This window comes from Lynx rufus, unplaced genomic scaffold, assembly GCF_022079265.1.
Source record: "Lynx rufus isolate CCGP_SWC_20201006 ecotype Redwood Valley unplaced genomic scaffold, mLynRuf1.p SCAF_13, whole genome shotgun sequence".
Lineage (NCBI taxonomy): Eukaryota > Metazoa > Chordata > Mammalia > Carnivora > Felidae > Lynx > Lynx rufus.
In genome coordinates this window covers 12051935-12079337 of record NW_025814827.1, presented here as the reverse complement: position 1 = coordinate 12079337, position 27403 = coordinate 12051935, and the positions used below count along the sequence as shown (strand labels likewise).

Sequence of the window (27403 nt, the reverse complement as noted above, 5' to 3'; positions counted from 1 at the left end):
CAACTCAGCCACCCAGGCGCCCCTAGTGTTTATTTTTGAGAGAGAGAGAGAGAAAGAGAGAGAGAGAGAGGGAGAGAGGGAGAAAAAGGTACCATGAGTGGGGGAGAGCAGAGGAGAGAGAGAGAGAGAGAGCGAGACACAGAATCTGAAATAGGCTCCAGGCTCTGAGCTGTCAGCACAGAGCCCAATGTGGGGCTTGAACTCTGAATGACGAGATCATAACCTGAGCTGAAGTCGGATGCTTAACTGACTGAGCCACCCAGGTGCTCCCAGTTAATTTCTAAAGTAGTTGTAACAATTTCATCCTCCTACTATCAAGGTAAGCAATTTCTCTTTTCTCCTTCTTTGCCAGTGGTTAATATTGTGAGGCCTTTAAAGTTTTGCCCTTTTTTAAATTCTTGTTTTTATTTATTTATTTTTTAGGTAATCGGTATACCCAAAGTGAGGCTTGATCTTAAAACTCTGAGATCATGAGTCACATACTCTATTGACTGAGGTGTTGACTAGCCAGGTGCCCCAAGTTTTGCCCATTTTAAGTATAAATAGTATTTAATTTTGCTTTCCACACACATGAATTCTAAATAGAGGCTCTGTCATTTGAATAGTTTGTTGATTTGTTTTTGATTTCCATTTTTTTTGGCCTTTTGGATTGTCATGAACTACTTATTCATATTCTTGATCTGCTTTTCTGTTGAGTTGATGGTCTTTTTCAAATTGTTTTATGGGAGTTCTTTATTCTATATAATACTTTAATACATAGATTTTTTTTTTAATTTATTTATTTTGAGAGAGAGAGAGAATGAATGAATCTCAAGCAGGCTCCTCACTGTCAGCACAGAGCCCGACTCGGGGCTTGATCTCACCAACTGTGAGATCATGACCTGAGCTGAGATCAAGAATCAGGCACTTAACCAACTGAGTCACCAAGATGCCCCTTATGTACTATTTTTTTTATTATATGTGTTGCAGATATCTGCTGGTCTGTGTTTTTCGTTTGTGGTATCTTTTGACTCACAGGAATTTTTAAATTTAATGTAGTCAAATATATTGATCTTTTTCTTTGTTTTATGCTTTTTATAGCTTATTTAAGCTTTAAGGCATTTTCCCACCCTGAAGTGAAAAATATATTCTCCTAAATTTTCCTCTAATAGTTTAGAAGTTAAAATTTTCACATTTAGGTTTGTAATCCATCTGAACATTATTTTGAGTAATTTTTTGTATTACTTTTATCAGTAAAATACTTGTTTTTAAAGTAGAAGTATTGGGTTGCCTGGGTGGCTCAGTCGGTTAAGCGTCTGACTTCGGCTCAGGTCATGATCTCACAGTCTGTGAGTTCGAGCCCCGCGTTGGGCTCTGTGCTGACAGCTCAGAACCTGGAGCCTGTTTTGGATTCTGTGTCTCCCTCTTTCTCTGACCCTCCCTGTTCATGCTATCTCTCTCTCTGTCTCAAAAATAAATAAATGTTAAAAAAAAAAAATTAAAAAAAAATAAAGTAGAAGTATTACATAGACGTGTGTAAATATATATTTTATAAGTGGTGACTGCAAGTGTATAGAATCTTAATGTAAAAGTAAAATTCATACCATAAAGAGAATATTTTCTGGTCAGAGTTATCAAATAATGGATAATAATTTTTTTTTCTTCTAAGCAAGCTCTGTGCCTAATGTGCTGCTTGAACTCACAACCCCAAGACCAAAAGTCACATGTTGAGCCAAACAGGTGCCCCACGTAATGGATAAAAATTTTAAAGTCTTATTTTGTTCTTTTAAAAATAGCCATGAAATAATAGCATACAATACATTAATGAACTTTTAATAAATTAATTTTTAACATCCAGGAGAGAAAGTTGTTGAAAACAACATGAAAACCATTATCTATGTTTTCTCCTTTGAGTCAGTTTCCTCAGGATGCTTTTTCACAAATTCCAGTTCAGTTTTTAAAAATTTTGAAGTTGTTGGTAAATATTTTTTAAAACATTTTTTAATGTTTATTTTTGAAAGAGAGAGACAGAGCGTGAACAGGGGTGGGGCAGAGGGAGAGGGAGACACAGAATCTGAAGCAGGCTCCAGGTTCCAAGCTGTCGGTACAGAGCCCAACATGGGGCTTGAACTCAGGAATCATGACCCACAAGATCATGACCCGAACCAAAGTCGGACGCTCAACCAACTGAGGCACCCCATTAAAATTTTAACATTTTATATTGCAATCTTTTTAAGTGTTTCTTTTTTATAATCATTTAATCTTTTAATCCATTTAGTCCTATGTTGCTTTAGTCTGTTTGGTCAACTTACTCATTTACCAATCCACATTAAAGAAGCTTGCTTTGACTATGCAATGTTTCTACAGCTACAACCTAGCTTTTTAGTTAAGTAGATGCCGATCTTAGTTTAACAAAGTATTTCACTGTTTTTACTAATGGATCTTAATGAATAAGGTACCTTGATGCTTGTTGTTATATAGGTTTCAAAAGGTAAAATAAAAACCATGGTTCACTCATAACTTCCCAGGCTTGGGTAGGGAAAGATCTTCAAATTAATAATGACTTAACTTTTGATTTCATATCTCTTAATGCTTTAAGAGCAGTTTATCCCTCAACAACCTGTTTCTGAGTCTGTATTTAATTCTTAAGTATTTTCTACTCATTAAGCAAACTTGGAAAATGATTTTGAAAAAATGGCTTATCTCTTATACAGGAATTTCTTGTTAGAGCTGCAGTGTATACTGAATTAGTGAGTTCTGAACCATTACACATAGGAGAAATACAGGATTAGGTTTCTGTGAGCATCTGGTCACAATTTTATCAAACATTCAATACATAACCTTATTTTATGTGTGTTTCTGTTTAAAGACACTTTAATATATCTTGTTGATTTATTAACATTGAACTCAGAGCCAACAGCACTATAACTTATGCCTGAAGAAAGCTTATCTAACACATCTATTATATAAGGTACAGCCTTGTGCTTAGGAATACTAGACAACATGTAAGCACTATGCATGGGACCATTTTAAATATTAGGATCACCAAGAAAAAGCACAAAAATGCAAAAAAAGTGATAGTAAATAGACTGAAAATAAGACACTTGTTTACAGCGTGACAGCTGAAACAAGAAGGCAGATCATTCCTTTGCTCGGCCTTAGCGGGAAATCTATACATTTAGAGGCTCAGATTTTTTGCCACCCTGCTCATGTCCACCAATGGTTGTAAAAGCACCTGGAGTGTTGATTTGGGGGTTACAAATAGATTTTAGTTAGTAGACAAATCATAGACCTGGAATCATGAGTAATGGTCAAGCTGTGTACTGACAGTTCCACTTTTGGTCCTGTAGGTAAATCTGTCTCCATGTTCTATATGCAGTTCATTTGGTTATTTAGAAAATTCAGAAAATTGTATTGCATGTCTACTGTATGTCAAGAACTGATTTAGGCATTATACATTATAGCAGTAAATAAAACACTCTAGGTTTCTATGCTCTCCTAGAGGTTACATCTTAGTGGTTCAAAGGAAACATAGAAAAGACAGTTGGAAAAAAAAAATTAATTATAGATTATAAAAACTGCCATGAAAGAAATAAAAAGGGCAGTGTGATAGGCAGTAGTTGGTAGGAAGGGAGCTAGTTTAGGTAGAGTATTCAGGGAAAGCCTTTCAGAGGGAGTGAAATTATAGCTCAGAACTGAACAATGAAAAGGAGCCCTGGGTTAGCTCAGTCGGTTAAGCGCCCGACTTCAGCTCAGGTCATGATCTCGCGGTCCGTGAGTTCGAGCCCCGCATCGGGCTCTGTGCTGATAGCTCAGAGCCTGGAGCCTGTTTCAGATTCTGTGTCTCCCTCTTTCTGACCCTCCCCTGTTCATGCTCTGTCTCTGCCCGTCTCAAAAATAAATAAAACGTTAAAAAAAAAATTAGAAAAAAAAAAAAGAAAAGGAGGCAGCATATAAAGAGATGGGCTAGGAACCATTCAGATTGAGAGAATGACAAGTGTAAAGGAGAGATAGAGACAGGTGTTTAGCAATTATCAGAAGCCTGTGTGGCTGGAGCATAGTGAACAGGGGAAGAGTGATATGTAGAAGAGATTGGAGAGCACCTGGAGGCCATATGTAAAGTTTTATAGGGCATTATAAGTACCTTGGATTTTATTCTAAGCACAACGGGAAGGCAGTGAATAGTTTTAAGCAGTGCAGTGATAGGCTATGAATTTTCTTACTTGTCCTGTTCTTCCTTTTTCTCCTGTATTTCTCAATATGTACTCATTGCCCATTATGTATATGGGAACTCATCAAAGCACAGCCCTCAAATACCTTATGTTAATGTTACTGGATAATTTAATGGGAGTCAAATACAAGTTTCTGCTTAGAGATTTTAATCCTCTCACCATGATCACTGACAGCCAAAAATATAATTGACTAGGTTGAAAAATGGCAGCCTGCTAGATTAGATAAAATCTTTAGCACTCTCTTAGATTTTAATTTTTACCTAAGTTGACTTCTATGGTATTATCTCTATATCTCAACTTCTGGCTTTGGGTATCTCAACTTCTAGCATGTCATAGCAAAGAATTGTTCTTTTCCTTGTAGTCATTTTCCCATCCGCTAAAACTCTTGAAGATGTTTCTTCCCTGAAAAGGGAAAGCAAGAGGCATCTATATAAATAAGTGTTTGAATGTTTATGTCCCCCCCCCAAATTTATATGTTGAAATGCTAGTGCGATTATATTAGGAAGTAGGGCCTTTGGGAGGTTCTTATGTCATGAAGGTAGAACCCTCATGAATAGAATTAGTGTTCTTATAAAAGAGATCCCACAGAGCTTCCTTGCCCCTTTTGCTGTGTTAGGATACAGTGATCTAGAAGAAATCATTTCTGTGACCTGGAAGAGGGCCCTCACCCAACCATGCTGGCACTCTGATCTTGGACTTCCAGCCTCTAGAACTGTGAGAAATAAATTTCTGTTGTTTATAAGCTACCCAGTCTGTTATGTTTTGTTATAGCAGCTTGAATGGACTAAGACAGAGGCTGATAAATAAAGTTTTCTATTTAAACTTTTAATTTTACAACATATAGACAGAAGTGAACAGATGTATTTTCACAAACTGACCATATGTTTATAGCCAGAAACAAAACATCACCCTTCCTCTAAAAGACCCCCATTTTGTCCCAAAAAAAAATGACGTCCCTCCCCGGGGAAAACACCTTCCTGACTTCTAACAACATAGATTAGTTTTGCCTGCTTATGAATTTTGTGTAAGTGGAGCTATATAGTGTGTATTCTTTTGTTTGTGGTTTCTTTCAATCAACATGGTTTATGGGAATTAGCAATATTGTTTTGTGTAGCTATACTTTTTCATTCTCAAAGCTACCGACAATTCTATTAAGTGAATACATCAATCTGTTGGACATTTGGATAGTTTCCAGTTCCATTGCTGCAGTGACATTCTTGTACATGTCTTCTGGTGAACATATTTACACATTTTTGTTGAGTATATATCCAAGAACTGAATTGCTGAGTCACAAGATATGCATATGTTCAGCTTTGGTAGATACCAGTTTACACTCCCACTGACAGTGTATGAAAGCTTTAATTGTTCTTGTATCCTTACCAGCACTCTTCTGTATTTTCTTTTTCAGTTTAGCCATTCTGGTTGGTATTGAATTTTGGTTTTCTTTTGCATTACCTTGATGAGTAATGAAGGGTAGCTTAAGTACCTTTTCCTGTGTCTGGTGGCCAGTTGGATATCTTCTTGAATGAAGTTCCTGTTTAGATAGTTTGCCCATTTTTCTATTGTGTCATCTGTCTTTTTCTTATTGAGTCATTTTTTTTAATTTTTCTTATTTTAAACCTGTATCATCTGCTTTTAGAGACATTCTTGTTTTTATGATCTCCACTTTAAGCATGCTTATATATGTCCCGTAAACAGCTTTTACTGCTAGATTTACCTTCTACCAGCTATAATAGGGGACTGAAAGCTACTAGCAAAAAAGGCAAGGTATATCAGGTAGCTTTTCTAGAATATAACCTTTCTTCAGACCCTTGATTATAACCCTTAATTTGTGTTTCTCTCACTACCTTCTGTCATGGTTCCTAGGTAGTATATAAGTTGTCATTGAACAGAACTGAGGTTTTTCTTTTCTTGACTATTTTCATTGTCATTAATTTTTTTTATGTTATTTCTGATATCTTTGTACAATTAGGCACAGGAGAACAGCAGCTCCTTAAAGAAGAAGACAAAGTTTGTCAGTTTATACACAAAAGAGGGACAGGACAGGCTTGCAGTCCTGATTCCTGGTCGCCATCCTTGTGATTGCCTGGGCCAGAAGCACAAGCTGATCAATAACTGTCTGATCTGTGGGCGCATTGTCTGTGAACAAGAAGGTTCTGGCCCCTGCTTTTTCTGTGGCACTCTGGTAAATTGTTTCTTTTATATTTTATTTTACTATCTTTTGGTTGAGTACGTAGGGACATTCACATCCTTAGTAATTTCTTTTTTCTTAGGAAATTTCTTCCCTCAAATGTCCAGTAAACTCCAGTAGCAGGAATTCGATTAATCAAGAAACCAAGGTTATATCTTAGTACTGAGGACTGTTAGTGAGAAGAGTTTTGAGTATATATATTGTTGAAGGCTCCAAGTCTTGTACTATAACATAATCCTCAGGTTATTATAGCTTCTATTTCCAGGACAACTCATCACCATCTTCGTTGTCTGAGAGAATGATCTCAAGAGTGTGGTAGTAATGACTGTCTTACCAACACCCTAATGAGTTGTCTGCAAAGCTTATTCTGCCAGTTGAGCTGGTTGGCAGAAGCAATGGTGTTTGATGTTGGTAAAGGCATCCATTTTATATATTGCCTTGTTTTCCCTTCTCTGGTGCCTTTTTACAGTACACTCAAAAACTAAGCTGAAAAAAAAAATAAGCTGGTACTGGATGACCTGAAAAATGTAGTATCTACAATAAAAAATATAAAATGAAAAATACATTCTTAAATCAGCAGTAAATATCCTCTGATATGGAGCTTTCTGTAGAAAAACACCCTATAGCTGCTAGTGGGAACTTTGTGCCACTGCAGCAACCTCTAAGCAATTTCCATGTTTTCTGATAAGTCTTTTGAATCCTTAAATTCAAGAAAGAGTAACGTAAAGCAGATTGGCCTTTGAAGTCTTGTAGTTTTATAAACTCAGTATGAAATTGGTTTGAAAGTAACTCCTTTTTTGCCTCCCTTATAATTGCAGTCATTTTGTAATAAATAGAACTTTTTCTTTGCTTAATATATTCATTATTTTATAAGTAGGTAGTATTCAAAGACAAATGAAATATGTATAGTATAAAAGACTGGTTTTCACTGGTGGCACTGTAATTTGCTTTTTCTGGTTCTTTCTAATAAGACATCTGTTTATAATTTCTTTTGTAAGACTTGGATTAAATGATTAGAACTGGAAGTCTTTTTTAAAAAAAAAGTATTATATTTTTTCCCCAATATTCAATGATGGCAAATCTTTGTCCTTTGAAAGTAGGTTAGATTTTTTTTCTTTTTTCTTTCTTTTTTTTCTTTTTTTTAGCTATCAAATCATTTAGGGACTTCCAATGAGATCAGTTTTTTCTATGGTTCATGTAAGAAGGGAAAAATCGAAAGAGACCAGGGCAAACTCATTTGGATTTGTATATTTTTGTTAGGTTTGGATAACAAAAAGCACCAATGGTCTCATTTTATTGCCATATCTCGTGTAATTTGAGGTTACTTTTTAGATATATTAAGACAAAATTAATGTAACTATTGGATCATGTGTCTTGTTCTTGTTACTTTATAGGTATGTACTCGTGAAGAGCAGGATATTTTACAGCGTGACTCAAACAAAAGCCAGAAATTGCTGAAGAAGCTAATGTCAGGTAGGCAACAATGTTCTGATTGGATCACCATGGTGATTAATACATTTTGTTGTGTCTGTGATTGTTTTTCTTGTATACTGGTATGCAAGATGCAGTTTAATTACTCATTTATCCTACAGGTGTTTACAAAAATTTTTTTTATATTATTTTTTTTTGAGAGAGAGAGAAGTGGATAAAGGACAGAGAAAGAGGGAAAGAAAGAATCACAAGCAGTCTCCATGCTGTCAGAGTAGAGCCTGATGTGGGGCTCGATCCTAGGATCTACGAGATCATGACCTGAGCCAAAATCAAGAGAAGGATGCTTAATTGACTGAAGCACCCAGGTGCTTCTCTCAGCATGTATTTTATATTTTTAAAAAATGTTTATTTATTTATTTTGTGCAAGAGAGAAAGAGTGCACATGAACAAGGGAGGGGCAGAGAAAGGGAGAAAAAACCCAACCAGGCTCCATGCTGTCAGCACAGAGCTCAAGGCAGGGCTCAGTCTCTTGAAACGTGTGATTACGACCTGAGCTGAAAGCAAGAGTCAGAGGCTTAACCAGCTAAGCCACCCAGGCACCCCTACAAGCTTTTATTTATTTAAAAAGTGTTGGGGCGCCTGGGTGGCTCACTTGGTTAAGCGACCGACTTTGGCTTAGGTCATGATCTCGCGGTTTGTGAGTTCGAGCCCCGAATCGGGCCCTGTGTTGACAGCTCAGAGCCTGGAGCCTGCTTTGGATTCTGTGTCTCCCTCTCTCTCTGCCCCTCCCCCACTCATGCTCTGTCTCTCTCACTCTCAAAAATGAATAAATGTTAAAAAAATTTTTTTAAGTGTTAAAGCCACATAACATTGAGTAAAAAACTAATAATAATTTTGGATTATAACTGAGATAATAAAATTAATGTCCTGAATTAAATGAATAAGTTAATAAATAGGGGAGAAGGGTCAGCTTTTTCTTATAGAAAAATTCCAATTAATAATGTGAAGGAATGAGGGTTGTAGAAAATCGCCATTTAGAATACCACAGCAGTAGTAATTGCTACAGGCAAGATCCACCAATGGATGCTAAAACTGTTGGATGAAAAGTTAAAGAATAGCAGATTTGCAAAGTCATGAAAAACCAGGAAAGACTGAAGATTGTCACAGATTAGACGATAACTGAGGAGACATGACAAGTAACTGTAATGTAGGATCCTGAGTTGGATCCCAGAATGGAAAAAATGTTGGAATCCAAATAAAGACTGTAATTTAGTTGATAGTATTATAGTAAGCTATATTACAAAGCTGTAGTCATCAAGACAGTATGATACTGGCACAAAAACAGACACATAGATAGAAAACCCAGAAATGGACCCACAACTATATGGTCAACTAATCTTTGACAAAGCAGGAAAGAATATCCTGTGGAACAAAGACAATCTCTTTAACAAATGGTGTTGTGAAAACTGGATGGCGACCTGCAAATGAATGAAATTGGACCACTTTCTTACACTATACACAAAAATAAATTCAAAATGGATGAAATTCCTAAATGTGAGACAGGAAACCATCAAAATCCTACAGAAGAACACAGGCAACAACCTCTTTGACCTCTGCCAGAGTGACTTCTTACTACACACCTCACCAAAGGCAAGGGAAATAAAAGCAAACATGAACTACGGGGACTTCATCAAGATAAAAAGCTTCTGCACAGTGAAGGAAACAACAGAACTAAAAGGCAACCCACGGAATGGGAGAAGATACTTGCAAATGACTTCTCTGATAAAAGGTTAGTATCCAAAATCTCTACAGAACTTCTAAAGACCAGCACTCAAAAAACATCACCCAGTGAAGAAATGGGCAGAAGACACGAATAGACACTTTTTCAAAGAAGACATCCAGATGGCTAATAGAGACATGAAAAGATGCTCAACATCATTTATCATCAGGGAAATACAAATCAAAACCACAGTGAGATACCACCTCACACCTGTCAGAATGGCTAAAATTAACAACACAAGAAACAACAGCTGTTGACAAGGATGCAGAGAAAGGGGAACCCTCTTGCACTTTTGGTGGGAATGCAACTGGTGCAGCCACCCAGATGTTCATCGACTGATGAATGGATAAAGATGATGTGGTATACATATACAATGGAATATTACTCAGCCATCAAAAAAGAATGAAATCTTGCCATTTGCAACAACGCAGATGTTAAGGGAGATAAGTCAATGAGAGAAAGACAAATACTCTATGATTTCACTCATGTGGAATTTAAGAAACAAAACAGATGAATATATGGGAAGGAGGGGGAAAGAAGTGATAGGGAAACAAACCACAAGAGATTCTTAACTGTTGGGAACAAACTCTGGGTTGATGGGGAGAGGTGGGTGGGAGATGGGCTAGATGGGTGATGGGTACTAAGGAGGGCACTTAATTGTGATGAGCACTGGATATGTACGTAAGTGATGAATCACTGAATTCTCCTGAAACCAATATTGCATGGTATGTTAACTAACTAAAATTTAAATTAAAAAAAAGGATATGATTGTTAATTTCTTTTGATAATTGTACTATGGTTATGTAAGATAAGGTATTAGCATTAAGGGAAACTGACAGAAACTTATATAGAACTTTTCTTTTTTTTTTTTTTTTGCAACTCTTTTCTAAGTCTTTTTTTAATAATTTATTATTATTTTTTTTAGTTAGCCTCTGTTTTGAGAGAGCACAGGGAAGGGGCAGAGAGAGAATCCTGAGCAGGCACCCCACTGTCAGTGCAGAGCCTGATGCAGGGCTCAAACTCAAAACCTGTGAGATCATGACCTGAGCTGAAACCAAGAGTCAGACACTCAACCAACTGAGCTACCCAGATGCCCTTTTCTTTGTCTTTTATAGTTGAAAAACACTTAATAAAAATTGTTAAGGACACGGGTGCCTGGCTGGCTCAGGCAGTGAAGCATGCAACTCTTAATCTTAGGGTTGTGAGTTTGAGCCCCACTCTGGGCACCTGAGTGAGTCAGTCAGTTAAAAGTCCAGCTTTCAATTTTGGCTCAGGTCATGATCTCATAGCTCTAGCCCTGCCCTGAGCTCTTTGCTCTTAGCACAGAGCCTGACTCAGATCCTCTGTCCCCTTCTCTCTCTGCCTCCCCCCCCCCCGTTCACATTCTCTCTCTCAAAAATAAATGAACATTTTAAAAGAATAAAATTTTGGGGGGGGGCACCTGGGTGGCTCAGTTGGTTAAGCGTCCAACTTCAGCTTAGGGTAGCACAGTTGGTTAAGCATCCAACTTCAGCTCAGGTCATGATCTCACAGTTTGTGACTTGGAACCCCAAATTGGGCTCTCTCTTGTCAGTGCAGAGCCTGCTTGGGATCATCTGTCTCCCTCTGTCTGTGCCCCTCCCCCACTCTTGCACACACTCTATTTCTCTCTCGAGAATACATAAACATTTGGGGCTCCTCGGTGGCTCAGTTAGTTAAGCATCCAACTTTGGCTCAGGTTGTGATCTGCCCGTGGGTTCGAGCCCCACATCAGGCTCTGTGCTGACAGCTCAGAGCCTGGATCTTTCTTGGGGTTCTGTGTCTCCCTCTCTCTGCCCCTCCCCTGCTCACGTTCTGTCTCTCAAAAATAAATAAAACATTAAACAAACAAACATTACAAAGATCTTAAAAATATTTAAGGGCATTAAGAATAAAAAAAAAATTTTTTTTAATGTTTATTTTTGAGAAACAAAGACAGAGCATGAGTGGGGGAGGGGCAGAGAGAGAGGGAGACACAGAATCCAAAGCAGGCTCCAGGCTCCGAGCTGTCAGCACAGAGCCCGACGCGGAGCTTGAACCCATGAGCCATGAGATCATGACCTGAGCCAAAGTCAGACAGACGCTCAACCAACTCAGCCACCCAGATGCCCCTAAAAAAATTTTTTTTGGATGTTTATTTATTTATTTTGAGAGAAATAACAAGCAGGGGAGGGGCAGAGAAAGAGGGAGACAGAGAATCCCAAGCAGGCTTTGCACCAACAACGTGAGCGCAATTCAGGGTTTGATCTCATGAACCATGAGATGGTGATCCAAGCTGAAATCAAGAGTTGGTTGCTTAGCTGCCTGAGCCACCCAGGCGCCCCAGGACATTTTTAAAAGGAAAAACAATGTATCCATTACTTTCCACTTATGCAAATTTTTGTTTTTGCTTTAGTTCATAGTTTTGTTTTCTTTTTTTTTTTTTTTTTTCATTAAAAATTGGTTGGGAGGGCGCCTGGGTGGCTCAGTCGGTTAAGCGTCCGACTTCGGCTCAGGTCATGATCTCACGGTCCGTGGGTTCGAGCCTCGCGTCGGGCTCTGTGCTGACAGCTCAGAGCCTGGAGCCTGTTTCAGATTCTGTGTCTCCCTCTTTCTCTGACCCTCCCTGTTCATGCTCTCTCTGTCTCAAAAATAAATCAATGTTTAAAAAATAAATAAATAAATAAAAATTGGTTGGTATTAGTGATCATAGTGTGTATAGGATTTTGTTTTCCTTTTTTTCTTTTGTTTTCATTTTTCTCTATTAGTATTTTATAATTTCTATGTTGCTATATATTCTTCACATTTATTGATTTTAGTGGCCCCAAATAGTCTATTAACTTGATTTATTGTAATTTGATCACCTACTTGCAGTTACTGAAAATTTTGACTCTTCAAAAATTATAAATATTACAGTCACCTTTGTTAATATATCTTTCAATTTATTGCTTTGGGATAAATTCCCAAGAATGGGATTACTGAGTCAAAGATTTTTTTTTTTTTTTTTAAATTAATGTCTACACCCATCGTGGGGCTTGAATTCACAACCCTGAGATCAAGGGGTTGCATGTTCCACCAAGTGAGCCAACTAGGCACCCCAAAGAAGATGAGTTTTATTTATTTACTTTTTATTTTTTTAAAGAATATTATTATTTTTTTTAAAACTGAAGTATAGTTGATACACAATGTTATATTAGTTTCAGGTATACATAACTTAGTGATCGGCGATTGTACATGTTATACTATGCTCACCACCACACATGTAGCTACCATCTGTCACCATATGATGCTATGAAAATACCATTGAGTAGATTCTGTATGCTGTACTTTTCTTCCTTAATCAGTCTGTGACCAGAAGCCTGTACCTCCCACTCCCATTCATACCTTTTTGCCTGTCTCTCAATCCATCTCCCCTCTGGCAGCCACCAGTTCTCTGCATTTAGGGGTCTGTTTCTGCTTTTTGTTTTTTTTTTTAGATTTCACATATAAGTGAAATCATATGGTATTTGTCTTTAATATGATCATTTTTGACACTTAAAATGTATTTGCCACATTACTTTACCAAAATATTGTATCAGTCTACAACAGCATAATGACTAAAATCTGTCACTATTGAATTTTGACATTTCAAATATTTTTATTTTTGTAGTTAATTATTTTATTGAAGAGGTTGAACATTATCTCCATATTTTTTCAGTTAGAATTTCTTTAAGGTCATTATTATGAGAAGAGGTAGTTATAAATGCCTTTTTTTAAAAAATATTTTAAAATGTTTATTTTTGAGAGAGAGAGAGAGACAGAGTGCGAGTGGGGGTGGGGCAGAGAGAGAAGGAGACAGAATCCAAAGCAGGTTCCAGGCTTCAAGCTGTCAGCACAGAGCCTGATGCAGGGCTTGAACTCATGAATCACAAGATCGTGACCAGAGCCAGAGTCAGAAGCCTAACCAACTGAGCCACCCAGGTGCCCCCTAAGTGTTTTTCTTATGTTCAGAACACAAGAATCTCTGTTTCTCTCTCTCTTTAGTCTTTTTTAAAAATGTTTATTTGTTTGTTAGAAAGCATGTATGTGTGCGAACAGGGAAGGGGTAGAGAGAGGGATACAGAGGATCCGAAGCAGGCTCTGAGCTGTCAGCACAGAGCCGAATGGGGCTCGAACCCACAAACTGTGAGATCATGACCTGAGCCAAGTTTGATGCTTAACCAACTGAGTCCCTCATGCGCCCCTTTCGTTTTAATCTTAAGAGAGAGTTTTGATGGGAATTTGAACAGGCCTGGAGTTTAAAATAAGCATAAGGTCAGCCTTAATTATAGCCTCGTTGTTTTCCTAATGCATCTTAGATCTTGGCTTTATCATAATTCATGGCTCTCTTTTCTGTGATATATAGGTTTATGGTTTGCTGTCATGTAGGAGATGACACATGGGCTGAGGAATGAATGTGGGCTTTAGAGTTAGACCTAAGTTTAAATGTTGTTTCCACCTTTTAATTTCTGAGTGACTCAGTAAGTATATTATCGTCTCTAAACTTTAGTTTCTTTTTTTATAAAACAAAGATAATATAAACTGTCTTACACGGTTATTGGGAGAATTAAATAATATATATTAAGTGCCTTAGCATCTAATAAGTTTTCAGTATTAAAAACAAATTTTTTTAATGCTTATTTTTGAGAAAGAGAGAGATCAAGCACAACCGGGGGAGGGGCAGAGAAAGGGAGACACAGAGTCTGAAGCATTCTCTAGGTTTTGAGCTGTCAGCACAGAGCCCAATGCAGGGCTCAAACCCATGAAATGTGAGGTCATGATCTGAGCCAAAGTTGGACGCTTAACTGACTGAGCCACCCAGGCGCCCTTCAGTATTCATTTCTGTCCCTTTCCTGCAATTTCTACTTTTTTCTTCCATTGTCTATTTTTTAATTTTGCTATGTCTAAGTATGTTTATTTTTTTTAAGTTTATTTATTTTGAGAGAGATTGCGAATGGGGAAAAGGCAGAGAGAGGGAGAGAGAGAATCCCAAGCAGGCTCTGCACTGTCAGCACAGATCCCCACATGGGTCTCAAACTCATAAACCATGAAATCATGACTTGAGCCCAAACCAAGGGTCAGATGGTTAACTGACTGAGATGCCCAGGCACCCCTGAAAGTATGTTTAAAGGTTGTAGTCACCCCTACTTAATAAATCTTTTCCTTTACATGGCATTTTTATATTGTTTAACAGTTTGGTACCCTTAGTGATCCAAATTTCCACATGGGAAGAAGTGGATCCTAATGTTTCCTGAAAACCAATCTTGTGTGAAGCCCTGCTTGGTGCTTAATAAGTAAAGCCTAGCACGTGTTATTTGTTTTTCATTGAAATGAAGGCTGTCAGCCATTTAAAACAGAGCCAGATCTTCTGATATTTTGTTCTTTGCTGCACAGTGATACAACTAATTTATATTACAGTCTGATATCATTTGGTTTCCTTATTGAATTTCAGGGACGGAGAATTCTGGAAAGGTGGACATCTCTACCAAGGACCTTCTTCCTCATCAAGAATTGCGAATTAAGTCTGGTCTGGAGAAGGCTATTAAGCATAAGGACAAACTGTTAGAATTTGACAGAACTAGGTATGTGGTTAGAATAACAAATGGTAAGAAATAGAGTGGTCTACATATCCTGGCCATTAAAACATTATTCTGGAACTTGATACCTTTTTACAGTGAAGTATGAAAGATTCACAGCAAAAGAAGAGCTCTGCTACATAGGAGGCCTACATCTTGTTTTTGAATTCATGTTTGAGTAAGATAGGTTCCCATAAAGAGCATCTTACCCTGCAACATTATTAAATTTTTGTCAGATGCTAGTACTAGTATACCGCCAGAAAGTTGATTTGGGTTGACAGAATTCCCCAGTTGTTTTCCTTGCAGCCATTCATTCCATCGGTCACCATATGTTAGAGTACCTACCATGTGCAAACGACTGTGCTGGGCTCTGGAGGATCTATAAGAAATTGCTTCTGAAAGAGCATAGGTAGTGGCATATCCTGGGAAGGCCTGGTTTACCCTTCCCCTTCCCGTTAACACTAAATTGTTTTCTGATTTAATGATCAGTGTATTAAAATGTCCCTAAATTTAGGGCGGATAAGGTGGCTCAGTCAGTTGAGTGTCCAACTCTTGATGTCGTCTCAGGTCTTGGTCATGAGTTCGAGCCCTGTGTTGGGCTCTGCCAGACGTGGAGCCTACTTAAAAAAAAAAAAAAAGTTCCTAAATAGGCTTTTACACTCCTACACTTTTGTCATTTAGCCCATTGACTTCTCTGTAGGAGACAATTTTATCAATTTGTTAGTTCATTTTTTCTTTCTCTTTCACCTTTTTCTTCTTTTAGACAAAATATGTATTGAAATCCAGTTAGTGGTAAAAAATGTTTAAATAGGACTTATACATTCATTTCTCAAATGGCCATGTGGGAATCTGTGAGGGTCCTTGGAGAACCCTTAATCTCCTATGTATTGTAACTGACCTAGGAGTCTGTTTCTGGCATTATAAGTTTTTGGTTAGACATACTTCCTCCTTCCAAACCCTTTGCTGTAAATCTGAGATACAACTTTGAAAGCTTTTTTTTTTTTTTTTTTTAAACGTTTATTTATTTTGAGATGGAGAGAGACAGAGCATGAACAGGGGAGGGTCAGAGAGAGAGGGAGACACAGAATCTGAAAGAGGCTCCGGGCTCTGAGCAGTCAGCACAGAGCCCGACGCGGGGCTCGAACTCACGGACAGTGAGATTGTGACCTGAGCCAAAGTCGGACGCCTAACCAACTGAGCCACCCAGGCGCCCCATAAAGCTTTTTTTTTTTAAGTTTATTTATTTTTGAGATAGAGCAGGGGAGGGGCAGAGAGAGAAGGAGGGAGAGAATCCCAAGAAGGCTCCGTGTTGTCAGCGCAGAGCGTGACACTGGGCTCGAACTCAAGAACCGTGAGCTCATGACATGAGCCAAAATCCAGTCAGACACTGAATTGACTGAGCCACCCTGGCGCCTTGAAAGCTATTTTTCTTTTTAATTTTTTTTTTTCTAATTTACACCCAAATTAGTTACCATATAGTACGACAATGATTTCAGGAGTAGATTCCTTAATGCCCCTTACCCATTTAGCCCTTCCCCCCCCCCCACAACCCCTCCAGTAACCCTCTGTTTGTTCTCCATAGTTAAGAGTCTCTTATGTTTTGTTCCCCTCTCTGTTTTTATACTATTTTTTTTCCCTTCCCTTATGTTCATCTGTTTTGTCTCTTAAAGTCCTCATATGAATGAAGTCATATGATACTTGTCTTTCTTTGACTAATGAAAGCTATTTCTGAAGTAAGCCCATCACAAGGTTTGTGACTCCTATTCACTCAATATTTATTATTATTATTATTTTAATGTTTATTTTTGAGAGAGAGAGAGAGAGAGAGACCATGTGTGTGTGAGTTGAGGAGGAGCAGAAAGGGGAGCCAGAGGACCTGAAATGGGCTCCACGTTGACAGCAGAGAGCCCAGTGTGGGGCTCGAACTCACAAACTGAGATCATGACCTGAGCCAAAGTTGGATGCTTAATCGACTGAACCACCCAAGCACCCCTACTCTTAATCTTTTAAGTATCACTTCTAGCCCTACTCAATAAAACTGTCATTAGAAATAGAATTAGCAATGGAGTACATTTCTTGGTAAATAGAAACTAGAAAAGGGTCTCTCTCCACAGATATTGCTCCTTTTCTTGTGTGTTCCAGGATACTAGTTTCATTATTTAGGTTCACATATAGGAGCAGGTTTCTCCTGAGCTCTCTGAAACTTCCCACTCTCAGTCTACTTTAAAACTTGTATAATTCCAGCCATGTCCTGAAAAACTGAAATCAGTATATGAATCTGATTTCAGTATTTCCCTATGCCTTTGTATATCACTAATTTGTAATAATTAGGCACGGAGTCAATTGTGACTGGATTTGTGCATTTGGAGTAGTCAGTTAACTTCTGTGAGCCCCACCCCAAGTTCATTATCTGTAGAATGAGAGAATTGGGTCATTAAAATTCCTTCTAGTTCTTAGTTTCTTTGTTGATATGATCTTAGAAATAGGTCTGATTGACATATCTTAGAATTTGATCCAGTGTTTTAGTGAGGGACAAGTGCTAAGATTGGGGGGGCAAGGGGTAGAAACTGACATATAGTAGTAGTAGGGTAGTAGGATGTCCTAAGAGTAAGCCATGGGCCTTAAACTGTCCAGAATAGAACTCTTTAAGTTTCTAAGGGAAAGGCAGCAGTTGGGACTAGCAGGAATCGACTGGACCCCAGTTGTTGAGGGACTAGGATAGTGAGTAAGCTGCCAAGACATGAACTCAGATGCAGCAAAACCAGGTGATAACCCAGTTATGGCTGGACTAGTGAGAAAGAGTTAGAAGAACAATGGATTGTGAGGCTGTGTCTTTTTCTGCCTGAAGGTGAGATTAGTTTTATGAGCTGAGCTAGACCTGCTGTGGGGATAAGGTACATGCCGAAGCTGGGGACCAAGCAGAGCTTGACCTTATTATGGAACTTTTTTGGGCATCTGTGTTTGAGATACTTTTCAGGATAGCAAAGAGTAAACTGCCTTAAAACAGTTTTCCAGTAATCAAGTCCCTGTTTTGTCAACAGGTAACCCAATTGACATGTGTTCTCTTTATCTCCTTAGCATTCGAAGGACGCAAGTCATTGATGATGAGTCAGATTACTTTGCCAGTGATTCTAACCAGTGGTTGTCTAAAATTGAGCGGGAGACCCTGCAAAAACGAGAGGAGGAGCTGAGAGAATTTCGACATATGTCTCGGCTCTCTAAGAAAATCACCATTGACTTTGCAGGCAGGAAGATCGTGGAAGATGAAAATCCTCTAGCAGAGTATCACAGCAAGTAAGTGGGCAGCACCAGAAAGGGTCTGGGAGGGGGCATTTTGTCTAAAAAGGATTCGCCCCCTCTCATGGATCTGTTATTTTTGTTGATTTTAAAAATAATACATTCATTTGGAATAGAAAAATGTAAGAGTGGCTAAGAAAATTTTGAAAATGAACAGTGAGGGTAACTTTTCCAGATAATTACTATAGTTTGATAAAAAAACTTTTTAAACAATGAGGTGCCATTTGGGCATGGGAATGTAAAGGAATCCAGAACAAAACCTGCATTGTATGTGTTTGTGTGTATACATGTGTAAATTAGTAATTAAAGCAGGTAGCATTTCTAAATAATAAGGAAAGGGTTAAATACATGCTGGGATGATTGGCCACCAGCTTGGAAAAAATTGACATTCGATCTCTATTTCAAACCATACTGTGATAATAAGTTTGGCTAAATGGTTAAATGTAAAAGAGGTAAAAGGATCAGAAATAAATAAAGAAATGCAGGAGAATATAGATACAGTCTTGGTGTAATAAAGTTTTTTTTTTTTTTAAGTTTGTTTATTTTTAGAGAGAGCATGCGTGCGTGTATGGGCACAGGGAAATGGCAAAGAAAGGGAGAGACAGAGAATCCCAAGCAGGCCCTGTGCTGTCAGCACAGAGCCTGACTCAGGGAGTCAGGGCTTCATCCCATGAACCATGAGACCATAACCTGACCTGAGATCAAGAGTCCAACACTTAGCTGTGTGAGCCACCCAGGCGTCCCATAGCTCTTTCTAAGCAAAATACACAACCCAGAAGACAAAAAGACGAGATGTCAAAAAAATGTTTTAATGTTACTTATTTTTTTGAGAGATAAAGAGCGTGCGTGGGGGAGGGGCAGAGAGAGAGGGAGACACAGAATCCGAAGCAGGCTCCAGGCTCCGAGCTCTCACCACAGAGCCCTATGTGAGGCTCTACTGCACAACTGAGATCATGACCTAAGCTGAAGTCGGAAGCTCAACCAATTTAGCCACCCAGGTACCCCTAAGACGAGATATTTTAAATAAAGTAAAAAAATGCACCAAGCTGAGAGAATATTTTAAACATTTTTAAGTCAAAAGAGGAAGATCTATAGTATGTAAAGACCTGCAAATTAAAAGAAACATACCAAACAATCCAGTAGAAAGACGAGCGAAGCCTAAGGACCATTTACAGGTGAAGAAATACAAATGACCAATAGAAATTAAAAAAAAATTTTTTTTTAAATGTTTCTTTATTTTTGAGAGAGAGAGAGAGAGAGAGAGAGAGAGAGAGAGAGACATAGTATAAGCAGGGGAGGGACAGAGAGAGAGGAAGACACAGAATCCAAAGGAGGCTCCAAGCTGTCAGCCCAGAGCCTGATGTGGGGCTTGAGCTCACAGACCATGAGATTATGACCTGAGCTGAAGTCGGACACTTAACCGACTGAGCCACCCAGGCCTCCCGGCCAATAGAAATTTTTAAAAAAATGTTCAACTACTGGGTCGCCTGGGTGGCTCAGTCGGTTGAGTGTCCGACTTCAGCTCAGGTCACGATCTCACAGCTTGTGAGTTCGAGCCATGTGTCAGGCTCTGTGCTGACACCTCAGAGCCTGGAGCCTGCTTCGGATTCTGTGTCTCCCTCTCTCTCTGCCCCTCCCCACTCGCATTCTGTCTCTCTCTCAAAAATAAATAAACATTAAAAAAAAATTTTTTTTTAAAGTTCAACTAGGGGCATATGGCTGGCTCAGTCAGAAGAGCATGTGACTCTTGATCTTGGGGTTCTGGGCTCAAGTCCCATCTTGGGTGTACAGATTACTTAAATAAACTTTAAGCAATAAATAAATAAATAAAATGTTCAACTAGTTATAAGGGAAATGGAGATTTTAAAACAATGTATCATTAAATTGGCTGAAATAAAAAATACATATATACAAAATACTACATGCATAGTCTGTGAGTATAGGAAAATGAGTATGCTCTCTTACTGTGGATGGGACTATTAAAATGGTACAGCCTCAATGCGAAGAGTAAATCCTAATGTAAATTATGGATTTGGGGTGACAGTGTGTCAGTGTAGGTTGATTAATTTTAACAAATGTACTACTCAAGTGAGGAATGGCTGATAATGGGAAGGTATGGATGTGTGGAGTCAGGGAGCATATGAGAAATGTGTGAACCTTCTGTTCAGTTTTGCTGTGAACCTAAAACTGCTCTAAGAAAAAAAGTCTCATGAAAAATTCCCATCATGGCCAATTTCAAGTTACCAACATGAAGTCACTGAACATAGAGTTCAGAGACATGTGTATTGGCTCCAGCATAGCACTGAAAAGAAAGCACAGGATTTTCCTGTTTTTTGTTTTGGAAATGGTGTCTGTCTGTCTGTATGTCTGTCTCTCTCTTTCTCTCTCTCTTCCTCCCTCCCTCCCTCTCCACCCCCCTTTCTATTTCTTTCTCTCTCTTCCTCTCTCCCTTTCCCTCTCCACCCCCTTTCTCTCTCTCTCTCTCCCTCTCTGTCTCCCCCTCCATCCCCATCCCCTTCCCCTTCTCTTTCATTCTCTCCCTTCCCCTCATTCTCTCTCCCTCTCTCTTCCTCCTTCCCTCTTTGTCTCCCTCCCTCCCCATCCCTCCTTTCTCTTCTCATCCTCTCCCCACCCCTCTTTCTCTCTCTTTCTCTCCCCCCTCCCCCCCCCCACAATTGGATATTGGTAAACATAGTAATGCTTTCCACAAGGTTCAGTTTTGGCCTTCTCTTTCGGATCTGCCAAATCCATTGTAGAATTTTCCTAAACAAAGGTTGTTCTCTCCATAAAAGAAATTCTACCACTAGCTTCAAAATAATTATTTGTTCTTACCTATTACGTATGTGATATGTAAACATAAAGAAAAAAAAGTAAAATTATTTTTTGGTGATGGGTTTAGGAATTTTTCTTTTTTTCCCATTAATTTGTATTTTCCAGTTATAAATTGCCTTTATAATAAGTTATTTTTATGTTCAATAAAAAGTACATACAGCCCTTTAGAAGTTAAATTGGACAGTATCTCAAATTGTATCTTAAATTATGCATACTTTTTGACTTACCAGCTATAACCAGGTAGTAAGATACTAGTTTCTTCATCCCCTTCTCAACATTTAAAAAAAACATTTACTCTTCTCACATACGAAAAATTGTATTTATTTTGTGAAAATTTTTATTTACATTTCTTTGTTTTAGTTGTATACTGGTAAGTCTGAACATTCTAAAAATGTACTGATTAGCTATTTGTATTGCTTCTTGTATAGGTTCTAGAGTTGTAGGTACATTTACCATTTATTATATTTCAAAATTATTTCCTTCTTCAGATCCCACTGTCCCCACCCTATTTTATTTAGACTCCCCTCTTCCCTCAAAATTCTTGTTTTTTTTCTTCTTTCTTTCTCTCTTTTTCTTTTTTAGCTTTATGCCTGTTGTGTTTCTGCTTTTTCCTTGGTTTGGAAATCTCTCCCACAATCTTTGCCTTTGAAATGTCTACCTACTTGGTACAACACATGGGATTATAATAATAATCATTGTAATAACTCTCTCATAGTAGCACTACATCCTTCCATGTTTTGTTCATCATCTTCATAGCTATCTTAAACCTGCCATTTAGATTCAAAGCTTCTTGAAGGCAAGAACCATGTTTTCCATACCTTATTTAAGTCGCCTTGCGTATAAAAGGTTCCTAACAAATATCTTTGGTCTTTTCTACTGGTAAAATCCTTTCATTATGTTGTGCCTCAGAATTATCATTATCCACAAACATTTGTCAAGCATCTGGCAGGGACATGGAGTATAGCAGTAGGTAATGTAGAGGTACTGGATAGAATAAGATACAGTTCCTCTAAGATCTGTGATCTCCTACTACCCTAGGATTAGTTCTACAGTCTTTAAATGGAAATCATCACATTGTTTTGTAAATTTAGAGCCAAAATAAATAGCAAACCATGGGCACAGGATAACATGGGATGTATGTGCTGTTTGATTTTTAAGATATTTTTCAATATGTATTCATCTTTGAGAGAGAGAGAGAGACAGAGCATGAGTGGGGAGGGACAGAGAGGGAGACAAAGAATCCAAAGCAGGCTCCAGGCTCTGAGCTGTCAGCACAGAGCCCATTGTGGGTATCAAACCCACAAACTGTGAGATCATGACCTGATCTCAACCTGAAGTTGGACCCTTAACCGACTGAGCCACCCAGGCACCCCGATGACTATTTAAATAGTAGGTGCTCTAGGACTTCAGAGAAAGGAGTAAGCACTTTTGTGCTGGGCCAGTAGAGGACCTTACTACAACTTCTGGACCTTGAAACAAGGATAGAATGTAGGTCAGCCTGGAGGAGTGGAGAGGGCCTCCTGAGTGTGCAGAGGAGTAATGGAATGTGTTGAGTAAATAGGCTGCTATAGGATAAATAACCTGCTGTAGGTCAGAGTATTTCTAGGCAGCTGTTCTAATCTTGGCATTTTTAGTAATCCTATTAAACAGATGAATGATTGTAGTGTGCCCTACCTATTTTCTTAGTGTTCTGGAACTTTTACTAATTCATATTCCTTAGGGTTCTTGGAGTGAAGTGAAGGAAGTTGGTGGTGGGGAGTAGGAAAGTTCATCCATGGACCCCTCTTTGAATTTCAAATTTTCTCATTGTTGAAGGATTTTATATTGTGGTAAGTAAGGATATTCTGAGCATAGAACATTACCAATTATTTCATCCTTTGGTTTGTCATCACAGACTAGATGAGACAATACAGGCAATTGCCAATGGAACCTTGAACCAACCACTCACCAAATTGGATAGATCTTCTGACGAGCCTTTGGGAGTTCTGGTGAATCCCAACCTGTACCAGTCCCCTCCCCAGGTTAGTGGACCCTTGCTGTAACTGGTAATGAGAGGAGTTTGGGCCCCGATATTTCTCCTTTCAAGTGTGCCTCTTTCATAGGCTTTAGATATCAGTGTGCTCTTTCACACACCCACCGACCTTATTTTCTGTCCCCAGTTTTTTCCATTTTTTTGCAATACTTCTTACAAGTTGGCCTGCATTATCTTCTGAGTATTTCCCAAGAGAGGGTTTTGTTAAATAAGAGATTGAGACAATAATCCTATGGTTCTTTTGTTGATGTTCTTTCTCTACCTTTTATAGAATATGGGTAGTCCCATAGAGTGGTGTTTTAAATTAATACGTTCATTGTTGTCATTCATTTTTCCATCATATCATTGAGCATCTATTATGTGAATTCATAATAGTAAGTGACAAACTGTATGTTGCTTCTATCCTCAAAGAACTCATAGACTAGTAGGAAGAAAAAAATCACATAAGTTCTAATACAAATAGAGATATAAATAAAGTATGGTGGAAACCCAGAGAAGGGAAGTACCACTTCCAGTTGAGAATAAAAGAAGCTTTAATAGGGAAGCTACATTCATTAAAAGGAAATATCCAAGAAAATGGGTGTTTGGGGATGGTGGGGAAAAAAACATTACAAGCAGACTGAACTGTAGGAATAAAGCATGGGTACATGAAAGCATGGCCTGTATATTTATGGAAAAATGAATGTAGGCTGCATAGATAGTGGTTATCAAAGGGATTATCCTGAGAAACATACTAAGGTTAGGTAGGTAGAACCAAATCACTAAAATGTTTAAATGTTTAGCAGTTTTTCATATTTTTATTTTGTATATAAATGTGTGCCATAGAAGGTTCTTCCGCAAAGAGATGCAGTCAGAGCAGTGCTTTAAACAGCCTAACTGTAGGTACTTGTTCAGCACTTTACACATGCCAGCTTCTTTGCCAGGTGCTAGAAAATTAAAAGGTAAAGGCCCAGCTCCTATCCTTAAAGACTTAGTGGGGAAACATGTTTGAATACAAATAATTTGAATTCCTTAAGATAGTTTCATATAATACTATATGTTAATTCTACTTCAATTAAAAAAAAGTGCAATGATAGACACATGTTGTGCATAGAGTAGGACTTTAGGAAAGTGTTCATAAATACTCTAGGAGTCACAAAAGAAATAGTGTTTGAGAGAAGACTTACAGGATGAATAACAATTTCCAATGAGACCAATCTAGGGAGGAAATTCCAGGAAATTCATGTACAAAGGTTCAGCAGTTTAGGAGTATTGTAGGTTTGGTAGAACCAGAGGTAATTAAGTATTGTTAGAAGCTAAGATGAAAAAAAAAGTTGAGATGGACTAGTGGGTGTATTAGTTTCCTAGGGCAACCATAACAAAGTATCACAACTAGTTGGCTTAAGACAACAGGAATTTATTCTCTCACAGTTCCTTAACACCAAAGTCAAGACGTTGGCAGGCCCACACATTCCCCGCAAAGGCTCTATAGGAGAATGCTTCCTTGCCTATTTGAGCTTCTCCTGGCCCCAGGCATCCCTTGGTTTATAGCGGGTTCATTGAAATGTCTGCCTTCGTCTTCACATGGTCTTCTTCCCTGTTTTTGTCTCTCTATGTGTTCTTTTTTTTTTCATAAGGACAGCAGTCATTGGATTTGGGGTCCACCCTAACCCAGTATGACCTAATCTTAATTTGATTACATCTGCAAAACTATTTCCACATAAGGTCACTTTCACAGGTTCTGGGTAGATGTAAATTTTAGGGGGGGATACTACTCAACCCAGTACAGTAGGCAACATCTTACCATGAAAGGCCTTATGTCTCATGCTAAGGAGTTTGGTTTTATTTCAAAGTAGGCAAAGAGAAGTCCTTAAAGAATTTTAGTAGAAGATTGGCATGACTTCCATGCCTGTATAGAGATTCGAGGGAGGAGTAAGACTAAAGCAGGGAATTTGCTAAGAAGGTTATTGCAGTAGTATAGTGGGGAGCTGATGAGGGCCCAGGTTAGTGTAGTAACACTAGTAGGACAGTAGAGAGTTACTTAAAGGCTAAAAATGTAGATGAGACCAGTTAGCAGGCTCTGTAATAATATTAGTGAAAGATAAGAGGTTAGTTTGAGAAAGTGGATGTGGGAATAGAGAAACAGGTAATATAAACTGTAACTGTAGTAGAGATAAAACAGTGAATGTGGACCTCAGAATTGTTCAAGTACCAACATGTTTATGAAATCACTTATTTCCCCTGTAATGGATGAGTCCTTCCTCTATATTCCCAGTTAAGGGCTTCTATCCCCAGGTAGTATTTACTTAATTTTGCTTTATATTTTGGTTAGCTATTTGTGTGTTTTTCTTCTACTAGGATCATAAGTGCCTTGAAAGAAAGAACTGTACCCTTTTTATACTTGATGTGCTTTTCACATGGTCAAGTACTGAATAAATGTTTGTGTTTTTTTTAAGATATGAAGCAGTTGATTAGAGTCATAAAATTATATTACATTAAGATTCTTAAAGATCAATTTAGTCCAACCCCATCATTTTATAATTGAGAAAACTGAAACCTTTAGAGGTTAAATGATTGCTTAGAGTCTCTAAACTACCATTCTAGTTTTTCCCCCTATAAGTTATCAAACAAGTCAAAAAATTAAGGCAACTAACCAAAAACTTCATTTTAATAAAGACCTTTTTTTTTTTTTTTTTTTTTTAATTTTGAAGACTTTCAGTCTTCTTGTTCTGGAACAAACACGAATCTTTGTCATTCTGTGACAGAACTGCCAGGACACATCAGTTTTCTATATTACCACTGTCCTATAATTTTCTCTTCTTTTCATGTAATGGGGGGCTTGTTTCAGTAATTCTCCATCCTTTCTGTAAAAGACAGGTTGTTCCTTTCAGGGTAAGAGAGTATGTCTTGCATCCAACAATCATAACTACTGCCCCTGATAGCATCTGATTGGCTTTTTCACAGTCCCAGCATGTGACTCTGCCTTTAAGCACATGAAAGGTGTGTGGACCAAAATTTGGAACCTTTATTTAATGCAATTATGTTGGGAAATTGTCCAGAATCCATTATGGATCATTAATAAGTTTACAGTAGAAGTAATTACAGACCTTATATCTGGTCTGCTTGTTGTATTTTTGCTGGAATTAGAAATCTACATATGGAGATTTCAGCATTCTAATTATCTTTTAAGATAGGACCTTGTTATCATATCTACAACTCCTTCTGAATTTATACCTACACCTTTTATGTCCTTGTTTCAAACAAAGGTGGGATAAACTTTAAGAAAATGTGCCCAGTATGATTTCCTCATTGTTAACATTCATCTCATTTTGTATACCTACCCCAGGTTCTTCCCTTGTCAGACAGAACTGTATGTTTGGTTTCTTTTTTGTGTAGTGGATAGACCAGACAGGTGCAGCCTCACAGAAGAAGGCTTTCCATTCAGGAGGATCGGAACTAGAATTGAACTCCTATCGGCACCAGTTGCGAATCCAGGACCAAGAATTTCAGGAAGGCTTTGATGGTGGCTGGTGCCTCTCTATGCATCAGCCCTGGGCTTCTCTGCTTGTCAGAGGGATCAAAAGGTAAGGACGGAAATGAATCTTGCCAGTGGAAGATTTTACAGTGACATAAACTTGATTTAGAATTATGGATTAGAATTCATTTTCCCCAATATAGTGATGATTTATAATACTCTTCAGCACATAGAACTTTAAGCAGTATATTCATGTTACTGATTTGGTAGTAGTGTTTTTACTGAATAGCTTAAAAAAACCCTGAGGTTAGAAAGGCTAAGGATCCTAGTCATAAAAAAATAATAAAATACCAGTTTTTCCATCTTCAGAAGGAAGTCTCTTGACAAAACTTCTCTTGGCTTTGCCTTTGGAATATAGTATTCAGCAACATTAATGGTTTGATCTTATTTGAAATGCAGTTTTTATGGCTATTTATTAATTTTTTTAAGACAACAGCCCAGCTGTGTTTTTTTCTTTCATATATCTATGTACTAATCTGACTAATCATATGAAAAACTACTTGTCTAGAAAAATGGGGGATTTA

The 27403-nt window shown here is 38.1% G+C and overlaps 1 protein-coding gene across 1 annotated transcript in view; it reads left to right on the top strand.

Moving 5' to 3' along the window:
* The window catches only part of TRIP4 (thyroid hormone receptor interactor 4), a 69356-nt gene that overhangs the window by 10072 nt on the left and 31881 nt on the right, over nt 1-27403 (top strand). Inside the window, exons 4-9 of the mRNA XM_047074961.1 lie at nt 6184-6396; nt 7797-7875; nt 15081-15210; nt 18283-18498; nt 23228-23354; nt 26741-26928. Of these exons, the coding sequence (XP_046930917.1) occupies nt 6184-6396; nt 7797-7875; nt 15081-15210; nt 18283-18498; nt 23228-23354; nt 26741-26928 (953 nt within the window). The remainder of the gene's footprint in view (nt 1-6183; nt 6397-7796; nt 7876-15080; nt 15211-18282; nt 18499-23227; nt 23355-26740; nt 26929-27403) is intronic.